Source organism: Durio zibethinus, chromosome 5, assembly GCF_047325235.1.
Source record: "Durio zibethinus cultivar Kanyao isolate XHJ-2024 chromosome 5, ASM4732523v1, whole genome shotgun sequence".
In the NCBI taxonomy this organism is placed as follows: domain Eukaryota; kingdom Viridiplantae; phylum Streptophyta; class Magnoliopsida; order Malvales; family Malvaceae; genus Durio; species Durio zibethinus.
The window spans coordinates 2,780,340-2,801,089 of NC_143166.1; the positions used below are offsets into that span (position 1 = coordinate 2,780,340).

General features: G+C 29.6%; 2 protein-coding genes across 4 annotated transcripts; one reads left to right on the forward strand and one right to left on the reverse strand.

The window, feature by feature from the left end:
• Positions 1 to 16: 16 nt before the first annotated feature.
• On the forward strand, positions 17 to 6,232 carry LOC111282464 (putative RNA-dependent RNA polymerase 1). Of its 2 annotated transcripts, XM_089760579.1 has the most exons (5): positions 17 to 128; positions 351 to 894; positions 2,595 to 4,465; positions 4,643 to 4,793; positions 5,181 to 6,232. In XM_089760579.1, exons 2-5 carry the CDS (start codon positions 373 to 375, stop codon positions 6,054 to 6,056), a joined length of 3,420 nt encoding a protein of 1,139 aa, XP_089616705.1. In that variant the 5' UTR covers positions 17 to 128; positions 351 to 372; the 3' UTR covers positions 6,057 to 6,232. The 2 variants fall into 2 exon arrangements, with proteins under 2 accessions (XP_089616705.1, XP_022726288.1); XM_022870553.2 differs by lacking the exon at positions 17 to 128 and having other exon boundaries at positions 292 to 894.
• Positions 6,233 to 16,282: 10,050 nt separating this feature from the next.
• Positions 16,283 to 20,481, reverse strand: LOC111281760 (alpha,alpha-trehalose-phosphate synthase [UDP-forming] 6-like). 2 transcript variants are annotated; one of them, XM_089760591.1, is made up of 4 exons: positions 20,350 to 20,481; positions 17,820 to 19,893; positions 17,455 to 17,728; positions 16,283 to 16,787 (listed from the first exon to the last, which is right to left on the reverse strand). In XM_089760591.1, exons 2-4 carry the CDS (start codon positions 19,862 to 19,864, stop codon positions 16,494 to 16,496), a joined length of 2,613 nt encoding a protein of 870 aa, XP_089616717.1. In that variant the 5' UTR covers positions 19,865 to 19,893; positions 20,350 to 20,481; the 3' UTR covers positions 16,283 to 16,493. The 2 variants fall into 2 exon arrangements, with proteins under 2 accessions (XP_089616717.1, XP_022725143.1); XM_022869408.2 differs by having other exon boundaries at positions 17,820 to 19,948.
• Between the last annotated feature and the right edge of the window lie 269 nt (positions 20,482 to 20,750).

Consider the following 20,750-nt stretch of genomic DNA (forward strand, 5'->3'; position numbering starts at 1 on the left):
CCTCTCTCTGTTATAAATTTCCTTTGTTTCTCCTCTGTTTTCATCTTTACATCTCTTAAAACTCTGCTGAGTTTTTCTCTCTTCTTTTCTCTTCAAATTCTCGTGAATATCTCTCTCTTCAAAGTCTGGTGAGTCTCTCTCTGGTTTTTTTATTTGCTTTGCCATTCTTGGTTCTGTGTTTTTTCTTCTCAAATCCTTCTTAGCAGTAGTGTAATCTGTTGGCAAGAGTAATGGTCTCTGTTATATGTTTTCTTAGTGCTATTTGAATTTGAACATCAACCATGCTGTTGATCATAGCCAAAAGCTAAATGGGAAATTAATATTTTGTGTGTTTGTTCGTGAAACTGCAGGTGAAAGTGATTGGGGAGGGAAATGGGCAGGACAATTAACCTCCATGGGTTTGCTTCTGCTGTGACTGAAGCAGAGGTGACAGAGTTTCTGGAGGAATATACAGGGAAAGGAACTGTTGAGGCAGTAAGTGTTGGGCAGTCCAAGAAAGAAGGCTCAAGAGCTCAAGCCAGAGTTCAATTTAAAGCCGTTGAAGATGTTGTAAGAATCTTGCACTGGGCAGCTAACCAAGCTCTTTGGTACAATGGTTCTTATTTGAAAGCCTGGCAATTGCACCGTAACATTATCCCACAACCAAAGCCACAGTTGCATAGCATAGATGATTTGATGTTGCATTTTGGTTTTCAAGTTTCGAAAGAAAAGTTTTCTGTCCTTTGGAAACAGGCTTATGTCTCCTTTAAGTTTGGTCAGAAATTGGACAAATTATACTTCTTTCTGTCTTATAATTCTATGAACTACAAGCTTGAACTGTTCAACGACAATGTTTGGCAGATTGTGTTACATTATCCACCTGATGAAACTCAGAAGTGTCTGCTCATCATTCAGGTATGTTTCAAATTGATTGATTTAATTTGAATTGATTCCTATTCTCTTTATGACTAGTGTTGGAGAAGCTGTTTACAGTTTGAAGAATTGACGTAGTTCTAATAATCTAAAATATGATACGATTACATAATACGAATACAATATAGATATAAAACATAAAATTAATATGATTTAAAATTATAATAATAATTATATATGAATTTAATAAAATAAAAAATATATATTTTATATTTTTATGTTGATATTTATTATAATATATAATTTTTGTATAAAATATAATATAAATATATAAATTTTAATATTTTATATAACACTAATATATGAATCGTCGGATCTAATTCTGATCAATGGCGGATTTACGTAGAAACATGTCGGGGGCAGTTGCCCGCTGAGTTCCTAAATTTCTTTTAGGGTTATTATAGTTTTAAAAATTCAAGATTTTACCCCATTGAAAATTTTGGTGATTGTATTTGTTTCCACGGTTAATACAAGAAAGTTTTTATTGTTTATCAATATTGTAACTTTAAATGCGAAGCAATTTTATTGCAATATATATTTTTAAGTTTATAAAAAATGAAAAAAAATTATATTTAGAGAGTTTAAAATTATTAAATTTATAATTTATTCTAATAATTTATTTAGATTGATACAAGGTGATCTTATAAGTGTAACGAAACTTGAAGCTTGCATTATTTAAATGGTTTAACCATTTTTTAACACCAAAAAAATAACATATAAACTATAAAGTAATAAAAATAAATAATCATCTTTAAATAATATAAATTTATGTTTTCATTTTTCTTTTCATTGTATGTAAGAAAAAAGTCATATTTTATTTTTTAAACTATAATGGATAAAAAATCAAATATATTTGTTTATTAAAAAATGATAAAATTAATATATTAAAAATAAATAATAAAATTAGATACGTCAATTTTTATTTCATTCTTTCACATATTATATTTATCGTTAAGAATTTTATAAGTAAAATTTTATTAAATTAATATGTGTATGTATCTATTATGAAAGATGATTTACTTAAATAATTTTTTGGCTATATTTGTTAAAATTATATAATTAATTATGGAATTATTTCTATTAAAAAATACTTTTATATACAAAAAATATTATACTTGCTAATTTTATTTGTAATTTTTAAAATAAAATTTTATTTTAATGAAAAATTTTTAAAATTAACTTAAAATATTTGTCCCGCTGACCATAAATTCTAGCTCCTTCCCTGATTCTGACTTGAAAGTTTTGAGATTTTGATTACCATCTATTTATCTGTGAAATTAAAAAAAAATAAAAAAAGTTTCATTAGAATATTCAAATAAAAATCTATTCTATTTTATATTTATTATATTTTATGAGAAGAAATTAATTTATATTGGTGCAAAACTAAAAAAAAAAATTTACACAAATTTTTAATAATTGATTTTAGTAATCCAATTAAGGTTTCAATTGAGTTGAGATAGAAAATTAAGATAATAAAATATTAAGAGTTTAAACTATTATTGAATTTTTATTCAAAAATTTTTAACTTTTGCCTTTTTTATTTATTCTTTTTTTTTCCTATGCAACTCTTCATGTATATTTTGGCCCCTATAGCATTTCTGTCTTTGCTCCCATGGTGTTTTAGAATTTGTGCGACAATATCGTAGGTGATTGCTGACTTAATTTTGCCCCTTCTATGGTAGTTACTTGGGGCCCCTCGGATCTATGAGAAAGATGTGCCTGCTCTCGACTCTTCTAGGGAAGTTACAGGGGTTGACCTGTGGATTAGGGGAGTTGATTTTACTCCGGACCATTGTATTGGTCAATCCTTTGCTTTATGTTTGGAGCTTCCCCGAAAAGTGCAACTCCCAAGATTTGATGAGAGTTTTTACTACGAGGAAGTTGAAGACAATTTCCTTCTCCAGAATGGTTCTACTTTTTCTTCCAACCCTGATCTTGTTCCGATAATCAGTCCACCTCCAGGTTTTGACTTGCCTTATGGTATCTTGTTTAAAGTAAATTCTTTGGTTCAACACGGTTGTCTTCCTCCCACATCTCTTGATGCCAGATTCTTTAAGTTGGTTGATCCCTGTAGAATAGATATTGCATTCATAGAACATGCATTAGAGAAACTGTATAGCTTCGGAGAATGTTGCTATAAACCTGTTAAGTGGCTGAAAGAGCAGTATAAGAAATACCGCCAGTCGGTGAAACCTCCTAGACCTCCCATTCTTGCATTTGATGATGGATTGGTAGCTGTGAGAAGGATTCAAGTGACCCCATCCAAGGTGTATTTCTGTGGTCCGGAAGTGAATCTTTCTAATCGTGTTCTTCGTAATTATATTAAAGAAATGGATAATTTTGTTCGGGTTTCTTTTGTTGATGAGGAACTAGGAAAGATACATTCAACCGATTTGTCTTCAAGCACATCTGTTAGTGATGGAAAGCACACTAGAATTTATCAAAGGATATTATCAACTCTTAGAAATGGAATAGTTATTGAGGATAAGAAATTTGAATTTCTTGCTTGTTCAACAAGTCAATTACGAGAAAGCTCCGTTTGGATGTTTGCATCAAGACCTGGGCTTACTGCAGTGGATATCAGAGAGAAATTGGGTCATTTTCGTTTCATAAGGAATGTGGCCAAGTATGCTGCCAGATTAGGTCAGTCTTTAAGCTCATCTAGGGAAACTTTAGAAGTGAGCATGAATGAAATTGAGGTAATTCCTGACATTGAAGTTGAAAGTGGTGAGACTAAGTATGTTTTCTCTGATGGTATCGGAAAAATATCTACTCAACTTGCAAAGGCAGTGGCTGAGAAATGTAGCTTGACAAGTTACACTCCATCTGCGTTTCAAATTCGGTATGGTGGTTACAAAGGAGTTGTAGCTGTCGATCCATCGTCTTCAGTAAAATTATCATTGAGAAGAAGCATGCAGAAGTATGACTCAGATGGTACAAGTCTAGATGTTTTATCATGGAGCAAGTATCATGCTTGTTTTCTTAATCGCCAAATAATCATCCTTATGTCTACTCTTGGGGTTGAAGATTGTGTTTTCGAAACGAAGCAGAGAGAGGTTTTAGCTCAATTGGATGCAAGTTTGATGGATCCAGAAAGGGCAAGGGAGGCACTGGAGTGGATATGTCATGGAGAAATTGCCAGAGTTCTAAGAGCAATGCTTTTGTGTGGTTATAACCCAGATTCAGAACCATTTCTGTCAATGATGCTACAAACAATTCATGCATCGAAATTGCTAGATTTGAGGACCAAAACAAGGATTTTTGTTAAGGATGGAAGGAGTATGATGGGATGTCTAGATGAAACTGGGACACTAGAATATGGTCAGGTGTTTGTGCAGTGCTCTCTCTTTAAACCGAGGCAATTTTCAAACGATTCCCTCTTAACAGTCAACGATGTTAGATCGGATCGAAATTGCCATGTTGTTGAGGGGAAGGTAGTTGTTGCTAAAAACCCTTGTTTGCACCCTGGAGACCTTCGTGTTCTGCAGGCTGTGGATGCCCCGGTTTTGCATCACATGGTGGATTGCATTGTTTTCCCACAGAAAGGAAATAGGTATGACCATCCAATACTCATATGCTTTTCTGAATTGTTTTTGAAGTATTCAGACTCATTTTATAGTATATAGTACAATGTATGGTTTTCTTATTATACAGTACTTAATTATCTACTGGTTTCTTTCTATAGTTAAATACTTCATTTACTGATAGTGGTTACATGACGATCAAACAGACCTCATCCAAATGAATGTTCTGGTAGTGATCTGGATGGCGATTTGTATTTCGTTTGTTGGGATAAAGATCTCCTTCCTCCCTGCCAATTTCCGCCCATGGATTATGGTACATCACCAAATGCCATTTTGGATCATGATGTTACCATAGAGGTATTACTCAAATCATGTAGTAAAATATTAAGATTCATATTACTGTTTCATGAAGCATGTCTTCTTGATTCTAATTATATGGAGTACTACTTTCAACAGTGTCCAAATCTTCATTGTGATTTCTTACATATCAATGTGACAATCCTCGGAGAAAAACTTGCAATATTTAGGCTGAGCTTGAAAGTAATCTGTTTAGTCTTTTTTTTTTTTTTCCCCAATGAACTCGAGGAAACAGATGGAACATTTACTTGGACTAGAAACTCTGTCAGGAAAGGAATGTATATATATGCTTCTATATGAGTTAAATTTTATTTGCAATTTCAAGAAATATTTAATGGTTCTTTCTGGTTAACATATATATATATATATATATACTTCTATTTACAGGAGGTAGCAGAGTATGTTACCAACTACATACTCAATGACAACTTGGGAATCATTTCAAATGCACACACTGTCTTTGCAGATAGGGAGCCCCTTAAGGCAAGGAGTCAGCAATGCATTGAGCTTGCCAAGCTATCATCCATTGCAGTTGACTTTCCTAAAACTGGTATTCCAGCCAAAGTACCCCATCGTTTACGCGCCCTAGAATATCCTGATTTCATGGAAAAGCCTGATAAACTCACCTATGAATCACAAAGTGTGATTGGAAGGCTTTACCGCGAGGTGAAAAGTATCGCAACAGGGGTGAGTACTGGTGTTAAACATTTCACCAAGGAAGTAGCAGAGCAATCCTATGACTTTGACATGGAAGTTGATGGCTTTCTGGATTATGTCAATGATGCTATGTATTACAAAGGTCAGTATGACTACAAACTAACTAACCTGATGCGTACCTATGGGGTCCAAACCGAAGCTGAAATGATCAGTGGATGCATCATGAAAGTGTCAAAATCTTTCGACCGAAAAAGAGACTTGGAAACAATTGTTTTGGCAGTGAAGTCATTGAGGAAAGAAGCACAAAGTTGGTTCAATGAGAAAGGAAGTGATGAATTAAATTCTGATGATGAGAATGTATTTGCAAAAGCTTCAGCATGGTACCATGTGACATACCATTCTAAATTCTGGGGTTTCTACAATGATGGAGTTGATCGAGAGCATTTCATCAGCTTTCCATGGTGTATCTATGACAAGCTTCTCCAAATCAAGGAGAAAAATAGGGAAAGATCTTCCCATTTCTCATCACCAGAAGAATGTAAACCCAATCCTGGTGGGTTGAATTCTGATGAGAAACCTAGTTGGCGTCTTTGTTCTTTCATGTGAATCAAGCATTTCAAAAACTTGTACAACTCTTAATTTGTTTACACTTACAGTAACCTTAACTCTATGTTTATGATGTTTTCCGTTTAATCTTTGTCCATTGTAAAACCAAAAAAAAGTCCTTGAATTTGTATAATATTTAGATTATAGATAAATAATTTCAGTTTCTTTTCCAAATAAATATTTGAGTTCTTCACTTTTACGTCAAAACATTAAAAATACATATCATTTTTTTAATTTTATCCATGTAATTAAAAATTTACTATTATATTGTATTACATACTAACTTAATATTTATATTTATATATTTTTCTATGTCATTTACGTAAAAAAATTATTAAATATATTGATAGTAAAATTTTTAAGCTTTATAAATGAAATTAAAAAAGGTGACATATTTTCTTAAGGTATATTTAAAAAAATAAAAACTAATTAAAAATAAAAAAATAGAACATGTATTGATATCTTAATACTGCTTATGAAATTAAAAATTTATACTGATAGTGTATCAAATAATAACTCGTCTTTATATATATATGATTAAAATTTATTTTCAAGGTTAGACAAATTGAATATTTATATTTATATATTTATTTAAATTGTTATATTCTTATCTGTTGAAGAAAATTTGGTGGTTGCATTATAATATGGTTTATGGTGATATTGCAACATTCTTTACATCTCTTGATTTGTTTCATACCATTAATTTGTTCGACGTTCAATTTTTGAAAATTTTAAAATTTAACAAATATAAAAAAAATTGGATGAAAAATGAATTAAAGGGACATATAAATATTAAATAGCTCCCAATGATGGATAAAGTTATTAAAATTATATTTAAAATTATTAAAATTTTATCAGTTATTATCAAAATTATTTTAAATATTACTAAAATTATATCATATATTATTAAAATTGTATTAGAGGGTTACCAAAGTTATATCAATATGTTAACAAAATTTTATAAAAAATAATTAAAATTGTATAAAAAATTACTAAAATTTTATCAAAATTTATAAAATTTATATAAAATATTATCAAATTATATTAAAAGTTATTAAAATCAAAATTATATCAAAGATAATCAAAATTATATTGAAGTTAATCAATTTTTTTCTCAATCTTTCTTCCATTTCATGACATTTTATTTTCACTTTCTACCACCACTTTCGGTGTCTTCTATCCATAAGAGAAAATATGAAGTTTGATTTATGTGGTTTAAGTAAAGAAGGCGAAGTCTAATTTAAGTGGCGTCGGGTTATTAGGGAATGTAATGTAATTAGATGCGGCTAAGTTGTAAGTGTTACAAAATAATTTTATTAAAAATAATAAATAATTTATTGCAAGATTAATTTTATATAAAAAAATTATAATTTTTTATTACAATCCCCAAAATTATAGCCGAAAATAAAATTTCTCACTAAAAATAAAAATTCAGTTTTTTTTCCCAAAAAAAAAAAGTCCTTGAATTTGTATAATATATTATAGATAAATAATTTCAGTTTCTTTTCCGAATAAATATTTGAGTTCTTGCCTTTGGAATCAAAGCATTTTAAAGCATACACTCATAATTTTATTTGTCTTGAAGAAGTTTTAATCAGTGTTAAAATAATTGATCAAAATATCCCTATTAAAATGTTATTATTATTTTATCAATTATTCATCAATTACTATTATTATTTTTAATTTATTATTATTGAATTATCATTATCATTAATAAATTAAATTATTTTTTATTATTAGACTCTTATTGAAACATAATATTATAATTTTTGCATAAAAAAATTTACCAGAAACTGATATCAAATTAAATCAAACCAAAAGTCGCATTTTTTATTGATTATTTAAAAATAATAATAATTATTGGGATAAGATTCACATGTGAGTAAAGAATCCTACATCACTAAAAAATTTAAATGAGATATCTTATATATACATAAATGACTCAATAATCTAATAGTTTAAACTTTTGGACTTAAGTAGTGTCTAACATGTATGTATGAGTTTTCTGGTATGTTCTTATAAGCTTCAAGTGTGATAAATCTACTAACAAGTGATATCAAAATTAGGATTATTTTAAGACATTGATATAAAAGTAGCCTAAGACATAAGTATATTCTATTTGAGAGCCTAAGACATAAGTAAACAGCCTAATACATAAGTAAATTCTATTTGAGAGCCTAAGACATAAGTAAATTCTGTTTGAGATCATAGAGGATGACAGTATCAAATTATTTAATTTAAAAACCTATTATAAAATATCATTTATATTATAAAGATTTGTATTAATCGGTATTGAGAGATTCGGCTAAACTAACTAATAAATATGAAAGATGAAAGCTAGAAGAAATTAGGCAAAAAGACGCTGGCTATAATCAGAAAGAGTTATTTTGAAACATTGATACAGAAGCAGCTTAAGACAAAAGTAACTTTTGTTTGAGATCATGAAAGATGATAACATCTAATTATTCAATTTAAAAGTCTATTATAGAAGATCATTTATACTGTAAAGATTTGTATAAGTCGATATTGTGTGATTCGGCTAAACCAACCAATAGATATGAAAGATGAAAGCTGAAAAAAATTAGCCAAAAAGGCACTAGTTATAATAAAAAAATAGGTTGATATCAGTGTGTTCCATCATATAGTGTAGGAGATAAATGCCACACTGTTTGAGAAAACTTGACAACATTGTATGAGAATAAAGTTATGCTTGTTAAAAAGCTTGATTCGATTAAACCAACATATATGAAAGATGAAAGCTGAAAGAAATTAGACAGAAAAACACTGACTATAATCAGAAAATAAGTTGATATTAGTGCGTTTCATCATGTAGCGCAGAAGACAAATGCCTACATTATTTGAAAAAAATTGACAGTATTGTATGAAAGAAAAACAAGTATGAATAAAGTTATGCTTGTTAAAAAGTTTACAACTTTACAATACATGGATGGACGATCGATTATAGAGCACTTGAGTATTTTTAAGATATATTTAATCGGATAACTACTATAGAGCTTTAGATGGATGATGAAATAAATGCGTTATTTTTTTTCGGTTCATTGCCAGACAATTAGAATACTCTAGTTGTAACTATTTTCAATTCAGCTCTTGATTACAATATGATATTGAAGATGGTAAATGATAATATGCTTAATGAAAAAGTAAGGAAAAAAAATTAGACCATGGGAATCAAGCTCTGGTCATAGAGAAACAGAAGATGGTGGTGCTAAAACCAAGTGAAAGAAGAGAAGCAAAAAAAACAATAGAGAGAAAAAGGAGAAGGGAGAGTTTATTGAACGAAAGTCGATTTATGATCTGATTGAGCTAAAATTTTATTAGTAAGTTTATGATTCAGAGTTTTACATTGTGAATAATAAAGATCGGATTTGAAGCTCTCTAGAAATAAATTCATGATGTATTTGTCGAGTCACTTATTTGGTGAGATTTCTATAATTGTCTCTCTAGTTGTTGATTAGCTCTAATTTTAGTTAAAGAAAAATTTTGTATATCCATTATTTGATAGTGAAGATTTTTTCTGGTAATCTATGATTTTTTTTCTCTATACTGAAGGGTTTTCTACATAAATCTTAGTGTGCTTTATTTTTTCTTGCATTATTGATTGTTCGAGTCCCAATAGTATTACTGGGGGGGAGATTGTTGGTAAATTAGAGGTTGATTGCGTCCATCAACTTCATTTACTCAAACACCAGTATTAAAAAGTTCAACTTGGATACAATGACTATATGATAATATGCTAAAGCAGAACATTTAAGTGAGTGATGTATTGAGTCAACATGGAGTGCAAGCTTGAAGGAACACTAAGATAACCTAGGTAGCAAGGTTGAATGTTGTAGCCTAACTTAAAAGCGCACTAGAGATGTTAGATTGCCTGACTTAAATAAGATGTTGATAGGACTTACTCGCATGGGAGAGCCGAAATGAGATTTGATTAGAACTCATAATTGAACAGAAAAAATTATTGGATAAGATTCACATGTGAGTAAAAAATCTTAAGTCACTAAGAAATCTAAATGAGATATCATATATATATATATATGAAAGACCCAAAAACTTAATAATTTAAACTTTTGGACTGAAGTGGTGTCTAATATGTATGTATAAACTCTCTGATATATTCTTATGGGCTCTAAATGTGATAAATCTCTCAACAGTAATGAAACTTGAAAAGAGTATTCGTGATTTCATCACATTGTTTTCGTTAAAAGCTTGAAAGTGAAGTTTATTTGATTGCACAGCTATGATCACTAATCAATATACTTTTACTACAATTTTTTCACCATCGGCGTCTTATTTTCTTTAATCTTTATCCATAAATCATAGGTTGAAATTTGATTAATTGAACTTCACAAGGATAGATAATGATCTTATAGCCAAAGAAAGGCATCCAATCTTTTTCAAGGCTAGACAAATATTAATGAGTTAACATTTAATATATTATTCGTGTAAATTTTTAATTAGATTTTATAGTTTTTAAATATACATAAAATTTTATACTGATAGTATATTAAATATTAATTCAACATTTATATGCATTCATATTCTAGTGTGGCTTATATATGTTATTTACATAAAAAAAAAATATCAAATACACTGATAATAATATTTTTAAATTTCACAAGTGAGATTAAAAAAGTGATACATACGTTTTAAGGTATATCTAAAAATAAAAAAAAAATTAATTAAAAATAAAAATAAAACATATGTCAATTTTTTAACATTATTTATGAAATTAAAAATTTACATTGTATCAAATACTAACTCACCTCAATATATACCACTCAAATTTATATTCAAAATTAGAGGAATAAAGTATTTATATTTATTATTATATAAAATTTATATTCTTATCTGTTGAAGAAAATTTGGTGGTTGAATTGTACTACTGGTTTACGGTGATATTGCAACAATATTTCCATCTCTTGATTTGTTTTATATCATTAACTAGCTTGATGCACGGGATTTTTTATTAAAATTTTCATAATTTTAAATTTATTTTTTAATTATTGATCTAATATATAATCATATATTTATAAATGCTAAGTTACAATTAAATAACAATTTATACATAATATATTATAAATAATATTATTCATCTAAAAGAAGTCTAAATTTTTGTAAATTTTCAATAATTATAAAAATCTTTTTTTTTTCATAAAAAGATATTTTCTTCAATTCATTTGCTAAATACTAAAAATGTTGATATAGGTTTGTGTGTGTGTGTGTGTGTGTATTTGATTGAACAACAAATCACAATTATTAATTTGGTTATAACCATTTACTTTTTATTAATTCTTATTTTTGACATATTTCAAGTAATTATTATAAAATATATTGGGTTAATAATTATTTCTATATATGTCAACAAAATAGAGTTATTTTTTAGATAAAATAGAAATAATAATTCTTTATGTTATGCTTAAAAACATTTTATTTTGAATTTTTTTTATTTTTAATCATTTTTAACATAATTGATAGTATTTTTTGTGGGTTAAATATGGTAATGATCATCATTCTTCTCATACCATCCATTGTAAACAAAGAAATTCAATAATAAAAAGTATAGCAAAAGAAAATAGAGAGTATAAATTTATATATTAATTTATCAGGATTAAAGATATACAATAATAAGAGCAAATATATTAATGAATTAAAAAAGAATAAAAATATTAAAGAAATGAATAAAACAAAAAAAATATAATACGAAAAGTTAATTATAATCAATTTAAACAAAATTGAAAAAAGTTATGGACTAAAGAGAAACAAATAAATTAATCAAATATATAATATAAAAATATTTTAATTAGAATATAAATAAAACATTATATTTGTTTTCAAAACAAAAATAAAATTTTATCTAACTTTTTTATCAATATTCAAATATCTCATATTTTTATATAAAGATGTAATCTCTTACAATTTTAAAAATACATATTTTCTAGTCAATAATTCATTAACTTATCTAAAAATATTAAATTTAAATAATCTATTAAATAATTTTTAATTTTTGATAGATTTTTATTTGAATTTAAATAATTATCCAAAAATATTAAATTAAAATAATTTATTAAATAGAATTATTTGACAGAAAATAAAATTTTGTTAAGTATATATATTTAAAACTGTCATTAAATTTAAAAAGAAAAGATAAATTATGATTTAATATATTTAAATTCAAAATTTATGTAAAAATTTTAATCTCAAATAGATTTTGATTTCAATTTAAATAATTATCTAAAATATTCAATTTAAATAATTTATTAAAAAATTTATTTGATAAATAAAATAATATAAGTATTATCTTATGTGTCATTAAAAGAGATTATCCACCTAAGCATCAATATAAATAATTTTTATTATATAACCTTATATGTTATAATATATATATATATATATATATATATATATTAGATTTGTTCGGCGTACAATTTTTGAAAATTTAAAAATTTATCATATATTAAAAAAATTGGTTGGAAAGTGAATTAAAAGGGACATATATAAATATTAAATGGTATTAAAAGTTATCAAAATTATATTTAAAATTACTAAAAATGTTTATAAAAGGTTTTCAAAATTATATTAAAAATTATTAAAATTGTTTCAATTATTATCAAAATTGTATTAAAAGGTTATCAAAGTTATATCAATATGTTAACAAAATTTTATAAAAAATAATCAAAATTGTACCAAAATAATATAAAAAATTTATCAAAATTGTATAAAAAATTACTAAAAATTTATAAAAAATTATACAATTTCTAACAAATGTTATCAAATTATATCAAAGATAATCAAAATTTTTTTCTCAATCTTCTTTCATATCATGACATATTTTTTCATTTTTCTACTTCCTTTTTGAGAAATATGCAGCAGTGAGAAAGCACTTTTGGAAGATCCTGTCTTTCGCCCTCTTGTTGAGAAATATGCAGCAGTGAGTATCAATTCATGTCTTTGTGTCTTTTGCTATATAAATCCAGTAGATCTCTATTCAGTTTGCCCCCATCATGTAATTCAATGGTCTACAAACTTTGAGCTTTTGGGTATGGTGTTCTACCTCCATTGTAATTTTACAATTGCTTTTACCACCTTTTAGGTTCGCGGATGCTGAGTAGGAGACTGGCAAAAGGAACATGACCATGCTGATGTCTGGCCTTTGGTTCTGTCATGTTTAATTTTCAGACAAGATAATGCCATCGTTTATGAGTCTTTGCCGTTTGGATAAACATGTTGCTGTAAAAATTTGTGTTGTGTTGCACTAATGGTTCCGCCTGTTTAAAGAATAATATAATTGATAAGCATTTGGGATCAAGAATCGTCTCTGGTTGGTGTATGTCTAGTTGCAAATGAATAAGCATTGAATCTAATAAACATCTACAACATCTACAACATACAATTAAAAGAATCCGTAAGATTCATGAAAGTAATCAAAATCAAAGAGGTTTAAAATTCCTCAATATATATAAAAACAAGGCCATTGCAAATGAGATTTCTAAGTGCAGGTTTCCCAAATAATGCAGTTGACACAACCATAAGAGTGTAAAACCATCCATGGCCCCTCAGCCACAAAATGCCCAGGAAAATTTTTCTCAAAAAGTTCAACATTCTCAAGTGGATAATGGATGTAAGCATAAGGCATTGATCCACTCTCGAACCAACGATCAAATACATCATCTACACGTCGTAGCACACCAAACTCTTGACCATGGATAGAAGGTACAGTCATATGATCAATATTGTGACGATGGAGATCAAAGACCTTAGCACCAGAAAGCCTTTAAGTTTTTCAACAGAATCCATGACTATTGGGAACTTCATCCCACCATGCGGTGAGAAAAACCAAAGAGAATTGTGTGACTAATAATACCCCACCAGCCAATATACACGAAAGACCATCTAACCCTTGGTACCACTGCCGCGGTGATCAGAGCATATATATATTACTTTAGTAGTTTAAACTAAATTATTATGTAAAATATAAAAAATATTAAAAAATATATAAAAAATAAATTGAAAAAAATTATTTTTCATAAGAATGAAACTGTAATAATAATAATAACAATAATAAAATATATATCTTTAAAAAATTATAAAAAAAAAAACAAATTGCAATAGTAATAGAATATATTTTAAAAAAATTACTGAAAAAATAAAAAAATTGATGTATACACATTACATTTGTAGTATTAAATTTGTAAAAAAAAAAATTTAGTGGCAATTAGGATTAGATAGATAATTTTTAAATTAATTTTTTGAAATTTAAAATGGATATTATAAGTGATAAAAATAATATTAACTTTTTTGCATTTATTTAAAATATAAATTTGATAATTAGAGTTCAAATATATATAATCATTTTGATGATTTTATTATTTAAAAATTTAAGATAAAAATTTTTAAAATTTTTAAAATCTTATATAAAGTTGCTAGAATTTTTAACGTCTTATATAAATTTTTTAAAAATATAATTTTTTAAATCAAGATAAAAAATATTATTGACATATTTTGATAAACTTAATTTTTGTAATTTTTAAACATGTTTGAAAGATTTTGATAATTAAATAAATTTTTAAATAAAATTATTTGATAAACAACTAAAATTATTTATTAAAAAATTAAAATCTACAACTTTAAAAAAACTATTTTATTTGTAATTAAAGCAAACTATTTTATGCTTTTAAAAAACTATCCTATATGTTATTTAAAAAAATTATTTACGTAGACACATAAACTTATTTATGTATGTTGTTATATATATATATATTAAATTAGATTTATTCGACATCTAATTTTTTAAAATTTTAAAATTTATCAAATATTAAAAAAAAAATTGGTTGGAAAGTGAATTAAAAAGACATATAAATATTAAATGGTATTAAATGTTATCAAAATTATATTTAAAATCACAAAAAATGTTTATAAAAGGTTTTCAAAATATATTAGAAGTTATTAAAATTGTTTCAATTATTATCAAAATTATATTATAAATTATCAAAATTATATTAAAAGGCTATCAAAGTTATATCAATATGTTAACAAACTTTTATTAAAAATATCAAAATTGTATCAAAATAATAAAAAAATTTATCAAAATTATATAAAAAACTACTAAAAATTATAAAATTTCTAACAAATATTATCAAATTATATCAAAGGTTATTAAAATCAAAATAATACCAAAGATAATCAAAATTATATAAAATTTAATCAAAAATTTTTTCTCAATCTTCTTTACCTCCTGTGTCGGTGTCTTCTAACATTGAGAGAAACGATGAAGTTTGACTTATGTGGTTTAGGCAAAGAAGACGAAATCTAGTTTAAGAGGTGTCAGATTATTAGGAAAGGTAATATGATTTTGTGTGGCTAAATGGTGAGGGTTACAAAATAATTTATTACAAGGTTAATTTTAAATAAAAATTTACCGCAATTTTAGCTGCAAATAAAATTTCTCACTAAAAATATAAATTCAGTTTTTTTTTTTTTTTTCCAAAAAGCCCTAATCAAATTTACGAGGCTTAAGTATTTTTATCAGTTGTTCAATTTATCACTCTTCAAGCCGAGTGAGACGTGGAAACAACCATTGACGACAAAATAAATGAGACAAATTATCAAAACAAATGCAAAAGAACAAACACACAAAAAGTATTAAAACGATGTTTCTAACTTTTTGTTTTTTTTTTAAATTTATTAGGCGAAGTAACCTATTTGCGAACAACGATGAGAGCAACGTTGAGGTTGCTTATTGGGAAACAGCTTTACCATAAAGCCGAATGCTACGAATATGTGTGGCTTATCATAAAAGACAATAAACAGCATAAAATGGGATGTGTTTACTGATTCCAACAAGTAAATTTGTACAACTCAGTTGCCAAAGTCCTCCAGTAAACGCCCCACAGGGAAGCCTGAAAGGACAGGGAATCAATGGTGGCTACACCTTGTAATTTTCTTGGTACGAAAAAGTTTAGAGTGACAGAAAGCTTCTCTTATATTACAACTACAGATCTGCACGAAGAACCAAGAATTCGAACTTTACAAATTCAATTCACGAACTTAGGGAACCACTTTGATACCAATAGAAACACAAAAGACATATGGCAAAAATAGCAGCAACAGCATACAAGAAAGTTTGGTTGAAGCTTTCATTGCCACAAATCCTGAACCAACAAAACCCCTTTTAAGAACAAACGAGCAAAGAGAATAAAGGAGAGAAATTGGGGAAGATCCGATTTCATTGCACAAGCACATATGTACAGCTTTACCAGAAAAGAAACAACACAAAAAAGTATCCGGTTGCACAGTTACTCTTACTGACACTACGATAATGTAGATTGCAAAACTAGGCAAGGAAATATGTCTGCTGCCCAGCCCACACACTTTTGAGGGTTACAAACACAAAGAACAGTGAACCTTCGTCTGTCTTTGCTAAGCAGACACGGAAAGCATTTGATCAGAAACAGAAGCCAGACCCTGCATCAATCTTACAATTTCTGCTGTGTCATCCAGATAGTACTTGGCCTTACTGGGTTTTTTACCAACAGTACATGCAAACACTTCTGCTCTGGGATCAATTGACGGGCCGGCTATTGAACTGGTGATTACCTCAAACATGTCTTCATCGGACCGGTCATCTCCTATACACAGAACAAAATCTGCTAACATTCCCCTCTCTTGCATGGTGGAAAGTAGGCGCTTAGCTACCAGACCCTTGCTTACACCCTGCATATCCAAAAAGAAAAAAAAAATTTATAGAATGCTTGCAAAATCATGAAGAAACGCATCTTTTGAAGTATGATAATTTGAGTGCCCTATAGCCATAGGATAGATTCACAGAAAACTTATATAAAGCTCCCAATTAAAGTTAAAGCAATTTTATATACAAAGGCAAACAAATGCATAGTATCAATCAACAGTAACTTGCATGGATATATCAATTAGAAAGCTATGATCATAAATCAATTTCTATCAAAGGGCCAACCCTCTTTGCTTCATGAGGATCCAAATATGATCAATAACATTTAAAAGAATAGTGTTTGATCTTAATTCCCTTCCCACTTGAAGGAACATCCTTAGGACAATGTGCAGACTCATTGTGACAGAAATATAAGCAAGGACATTTAAGTATCACAACATAGTGTGCTTAGTTTTTTCAACTCATACTTTAATAACTATCACAACATAAAAATTTGTTCAAACAACCCAACTAGAAGTGTAGTTAGATTGGAGGCCAGGAAACTGTTAAGCTGCAGACTTTTCAGTATACCTAACCGTCTCAGTTTTTCATAGTTAATTGATATTAGTGACAAGATATGTTAATATGAAAGCAGGCTTCTTGGCTCAATGTGGGCCAAGTAAATAAAAGTATGGGGGGACATATGATGCAAACCTGTGGCTTAACCTCCACAATATTTTTCCCACTCTTTACTGTAACAGGTTCATTGGCCAGCACACTTTCAAGATGATCAAGAAGTTCTTTAGCTTGGCATGATCCAAAATCTGGATCCGCATCCTCATAACACCAGACAAGGGCAGTTTCTTTATCTTCAATGTTGGACCCATCAGTAGTCTCCATGTACTGCTTCATTACAGGTTCTGCAATCTGCTTCCAAGTACAGTCTAAAGCTGGTACACATGTTTCCCATTCCACATCTCGCTTAAGCCTGAAACAATAAAATAAAACTTTCAAGTCAAAGCCACAATCTTATAATAAGGACAAAAGAAAAAATTAGGATCAAAGCAGGCTCATTTCACCTAAAGAAGTAGCCATGCTCAGCAGCGATTCCTAGTTTCTCACATGGAGAGAACCATTCAGTGAGTGTCTTTCGGCTTTTGGCACTGACAATAAAAACCATGTTGTTTTTGTCTCTGCACAAGCTATTTAGGATGTCGATGGATTTTGATGATGGACTCTTGTCAATGGAAGCTAGTGGCATTAAAGTGCCATCATAGTCTAGAAGAATAGCCCTAGTAGTAGTCCTCTTGTAAGCTGATACTATGTGCTCCATTGAAAGCTTTCTGAAGTTTGGATCGAGAGCCACAACTCTAAAACTTAGCCCAAAACCAATACCATAGCATCTCCGTCTGAGATGTTCTCGACATGTCCTCTCCAAATCTTGAAGGAAACTATGAGCCCAGTATCCAACATGATGGGTACTCACATATCTGTAATGCTTTTCATGCCTAAGTTGTTTTTCTGCCTCTGCCATAGCCAGGGCGCCATCCATTGCATCTGCCACAGCATCAATGTTCCATGGATTTACTCGAATTGCTCCACTCAGAGACGGGGAGCAGCCAATGAACTCTGACAAAACTAACATGCTTTTCTTTGGTGTAGATGGCTTCAACCCCAAAACCTTATCCAACCTCTCATTCCCTTGTCGACTGATTATATATTCATATGGTATGAGATTCATTCCATCCCTTACAGCTGTTACTAAACAACACTCTGCAACAACATAATATGCAATCCTCTCATAAAACTTAAGTGGTTCATCGATCAATACAACAGGGTCATACCCAGGCTTCCCGAAAGTTTCATTAATCCGCTTCACAGTAGAATACGTCTCTTCCTGCACTTCTTTCACATCTTTTCCTCTGCCTCTAGCAGGATTTGCTATCTGAACCAACACTACCTTCCCTTGGCACTCAGGATTCTGCAAAAGCAATTGTTCCATTGCTAGAAGCTTCAAGCTAATCCCCTTAAATATGTCCATATCATCCACCCCAAGCAACATTGTCCTGCCTTGATCACAATACTGCTTAAGGAGCTCTGCAACCTTGGCTTCAGTCTCTGGTAGGCTCAAAACTGACTGAAGCTGACCCATGTGTATCCCTACAGGGAGAATTTTGATACTAACAGTTCTTCCATAATACTCAAGGCCTATATACCCTCTCTTGGATTCATAAGTAAGACCAAGCATTCGACTACAACATGACAAAAAATGCCTCGCATAATCAAAAGTATGAAACCCAAGTAAATCTGAATTTAACAAGGCACGTAAAAGCTCCTCCCTAATAGGCAATGTCTTATATATCTCTGATGAAGGGAATGGGCTGTGAAGAAAAAACCCCAGTTTAACTCTATTGAACCTCTTCCTCAAGAAAGTTGGTAATACCATCAGATGATAATCATGTACCCACACAAAATCATCTTCTGGATTAATCACCTCCATAATCCGATCAGCAAAAATCTTATTGACTGACACATAGGCTTGCCACAAGGACCGGTTAAACCTACCACCAAGATCCGGTGATAAAGGCAACATATAATGAAACAAAGGCCACAATTGCTGCTTACAAAACCCATGATAATACCGGCTAAAAAGATCAGGCGGCAGAAAGGTTGGCACACACTTGAAGGTCTCTAAAAGAATCTGTGAGACCTCATCTTGTTCATTTGGATGGATTTCTTCCTTTAAACAACCAACATAAATCACCTCAATATCATCATCTCCTAGCCCATCTTTCATTTGGAGGAGTAGTGAATTCTCATCCCAGCTGAAAATCCAACCCTTGCTACAACTACTACTACCACCACCACCACCACCACCATTATGACTATTACCGGATTTCCGCTGTGCCCTTATAGGCAGCTGATTAGCTACCATGATAATTCGATCTTTCTGGACAGATGATGATGATGGATCAGAGCATACACTCTCTGAGGGATCATCATCAATATCGGAAATGATCCCCGGGACCGTCATAATCCGGGGAATCCTACGGCTTATTCGGCCAAAAGATGGAGACTCACCAGAGGCAAGCTCCAAGAGATTCGAATATGATCTTGATACCATTTCTTAAAGCTAATCAAAACCGTGCTTCACTATGCCCACATACAACAAAAACACCCATTAAAAATGGATGAATTCCTCTCACAACTAAAATCACGAAAACAAGAAAAATCCAAAGAAGAAAGATGGTGAATTTCAGGGTAAGGACAGGCACTTCGATTTAAGTGCAAATAAATGAAAAAAACAAAGTGCAAGTTTTTGAGTGAGAAAATGGCGAATCAAAGAGAGATGAAATAAGGAAATTGCGAGATAAGCTTAGAAGAAGTGAATCCAAAACAAATGGTGGAAAGAAGTTGATATCTAGATAAAGAAAGGAATAGAATAGATTCGAGATTACACTGCTAAGAAAATATACTTCACCCAAAAGAATTTCCACTAGAGATTGTCACACTTTAACATCAACAACAACTATTGAAAAATCTAAAGTTAAAACAAAAACCCAACTTTGGAAAATAAAAATAAAAGTCAAGAACAGTTCAAGAAATTACCAGCAGTTGTTGTTGAATATTGAAGAATTCCCTTTTTTGGGTAGTTAGAAAATTTGGAAATTCAACAAAAAGTTCAGAGCTTTAAACTCTAGCTGATGTAAAATCCCCTGTGCCTAAACAACACTCCCCAGCAAAAGCCTGACAGAAAAAACTCAAAATAATAGTAACATACTGAGGTTTTTTTTTTTTTTTTTTTAGGGGAAATTTATTTTATTAATTTTTTTGGTTAAATAATTTATGACGTAAACACTGGCCCTTGGATGAGATTGTGGTTTGATCCAACGGCGAAGAGTAGAGGAAAATGTGCACTTGAAGATCTTATCCTTTTGTCCGTTGGTTAGTCCGCCACGAGGCAACATGGTGAGTGGGACCCACAAACATAGGGTCTGGTCTGAAAATAG

Excerpts from the sequence above, each read along its gene's own strand:
- LOC111282464 (XM_089760579.1), top strand. The coding sequence starts at position 373 with ATGGGCAGGACAATTAACCTCCATGGGTTTGCTTCTGCTGTGACTGAA. Across the intron at positions 4,466-4,642 it reads TTCCCACAGAAAGGAAATAG|ACCTCATCCAAATGAATGTT; the intron begins GTATGACCATCC and ends ACGATCAAACAG. Across the intron at positions 4,794-5,180 it reads ATCATGATGTTACCATAGAG|GAGGTAGCAGAGTATGTTAC; the intron begins GTATTACTCAAA and ends TTCTATTTACAG.
- LOC111281760 (XM_089760591.1), bottom strand. The coding sequence starts at position 19,864 with ATGGTATCAAGATCATATTCGAATCTCTTGGAGCTTGCCTCTGGTGAG. Across the intron at positions 17,729-17,819 it reads GAGCATGGCTACTTCTTTAG|GCTTAAGCGAGATGTGGAAT; the intron begins GTGAAATGAGCC and ends TTATTGTTTCAG. Across the intron at positions 16,788-17,454 it reads TTGTGGAGGTTAAGCCACAG|GGTGTAAGCAAGGGTCTGGT; the intron begins GTTTGCATCATA and ends TTGGATATGCAG.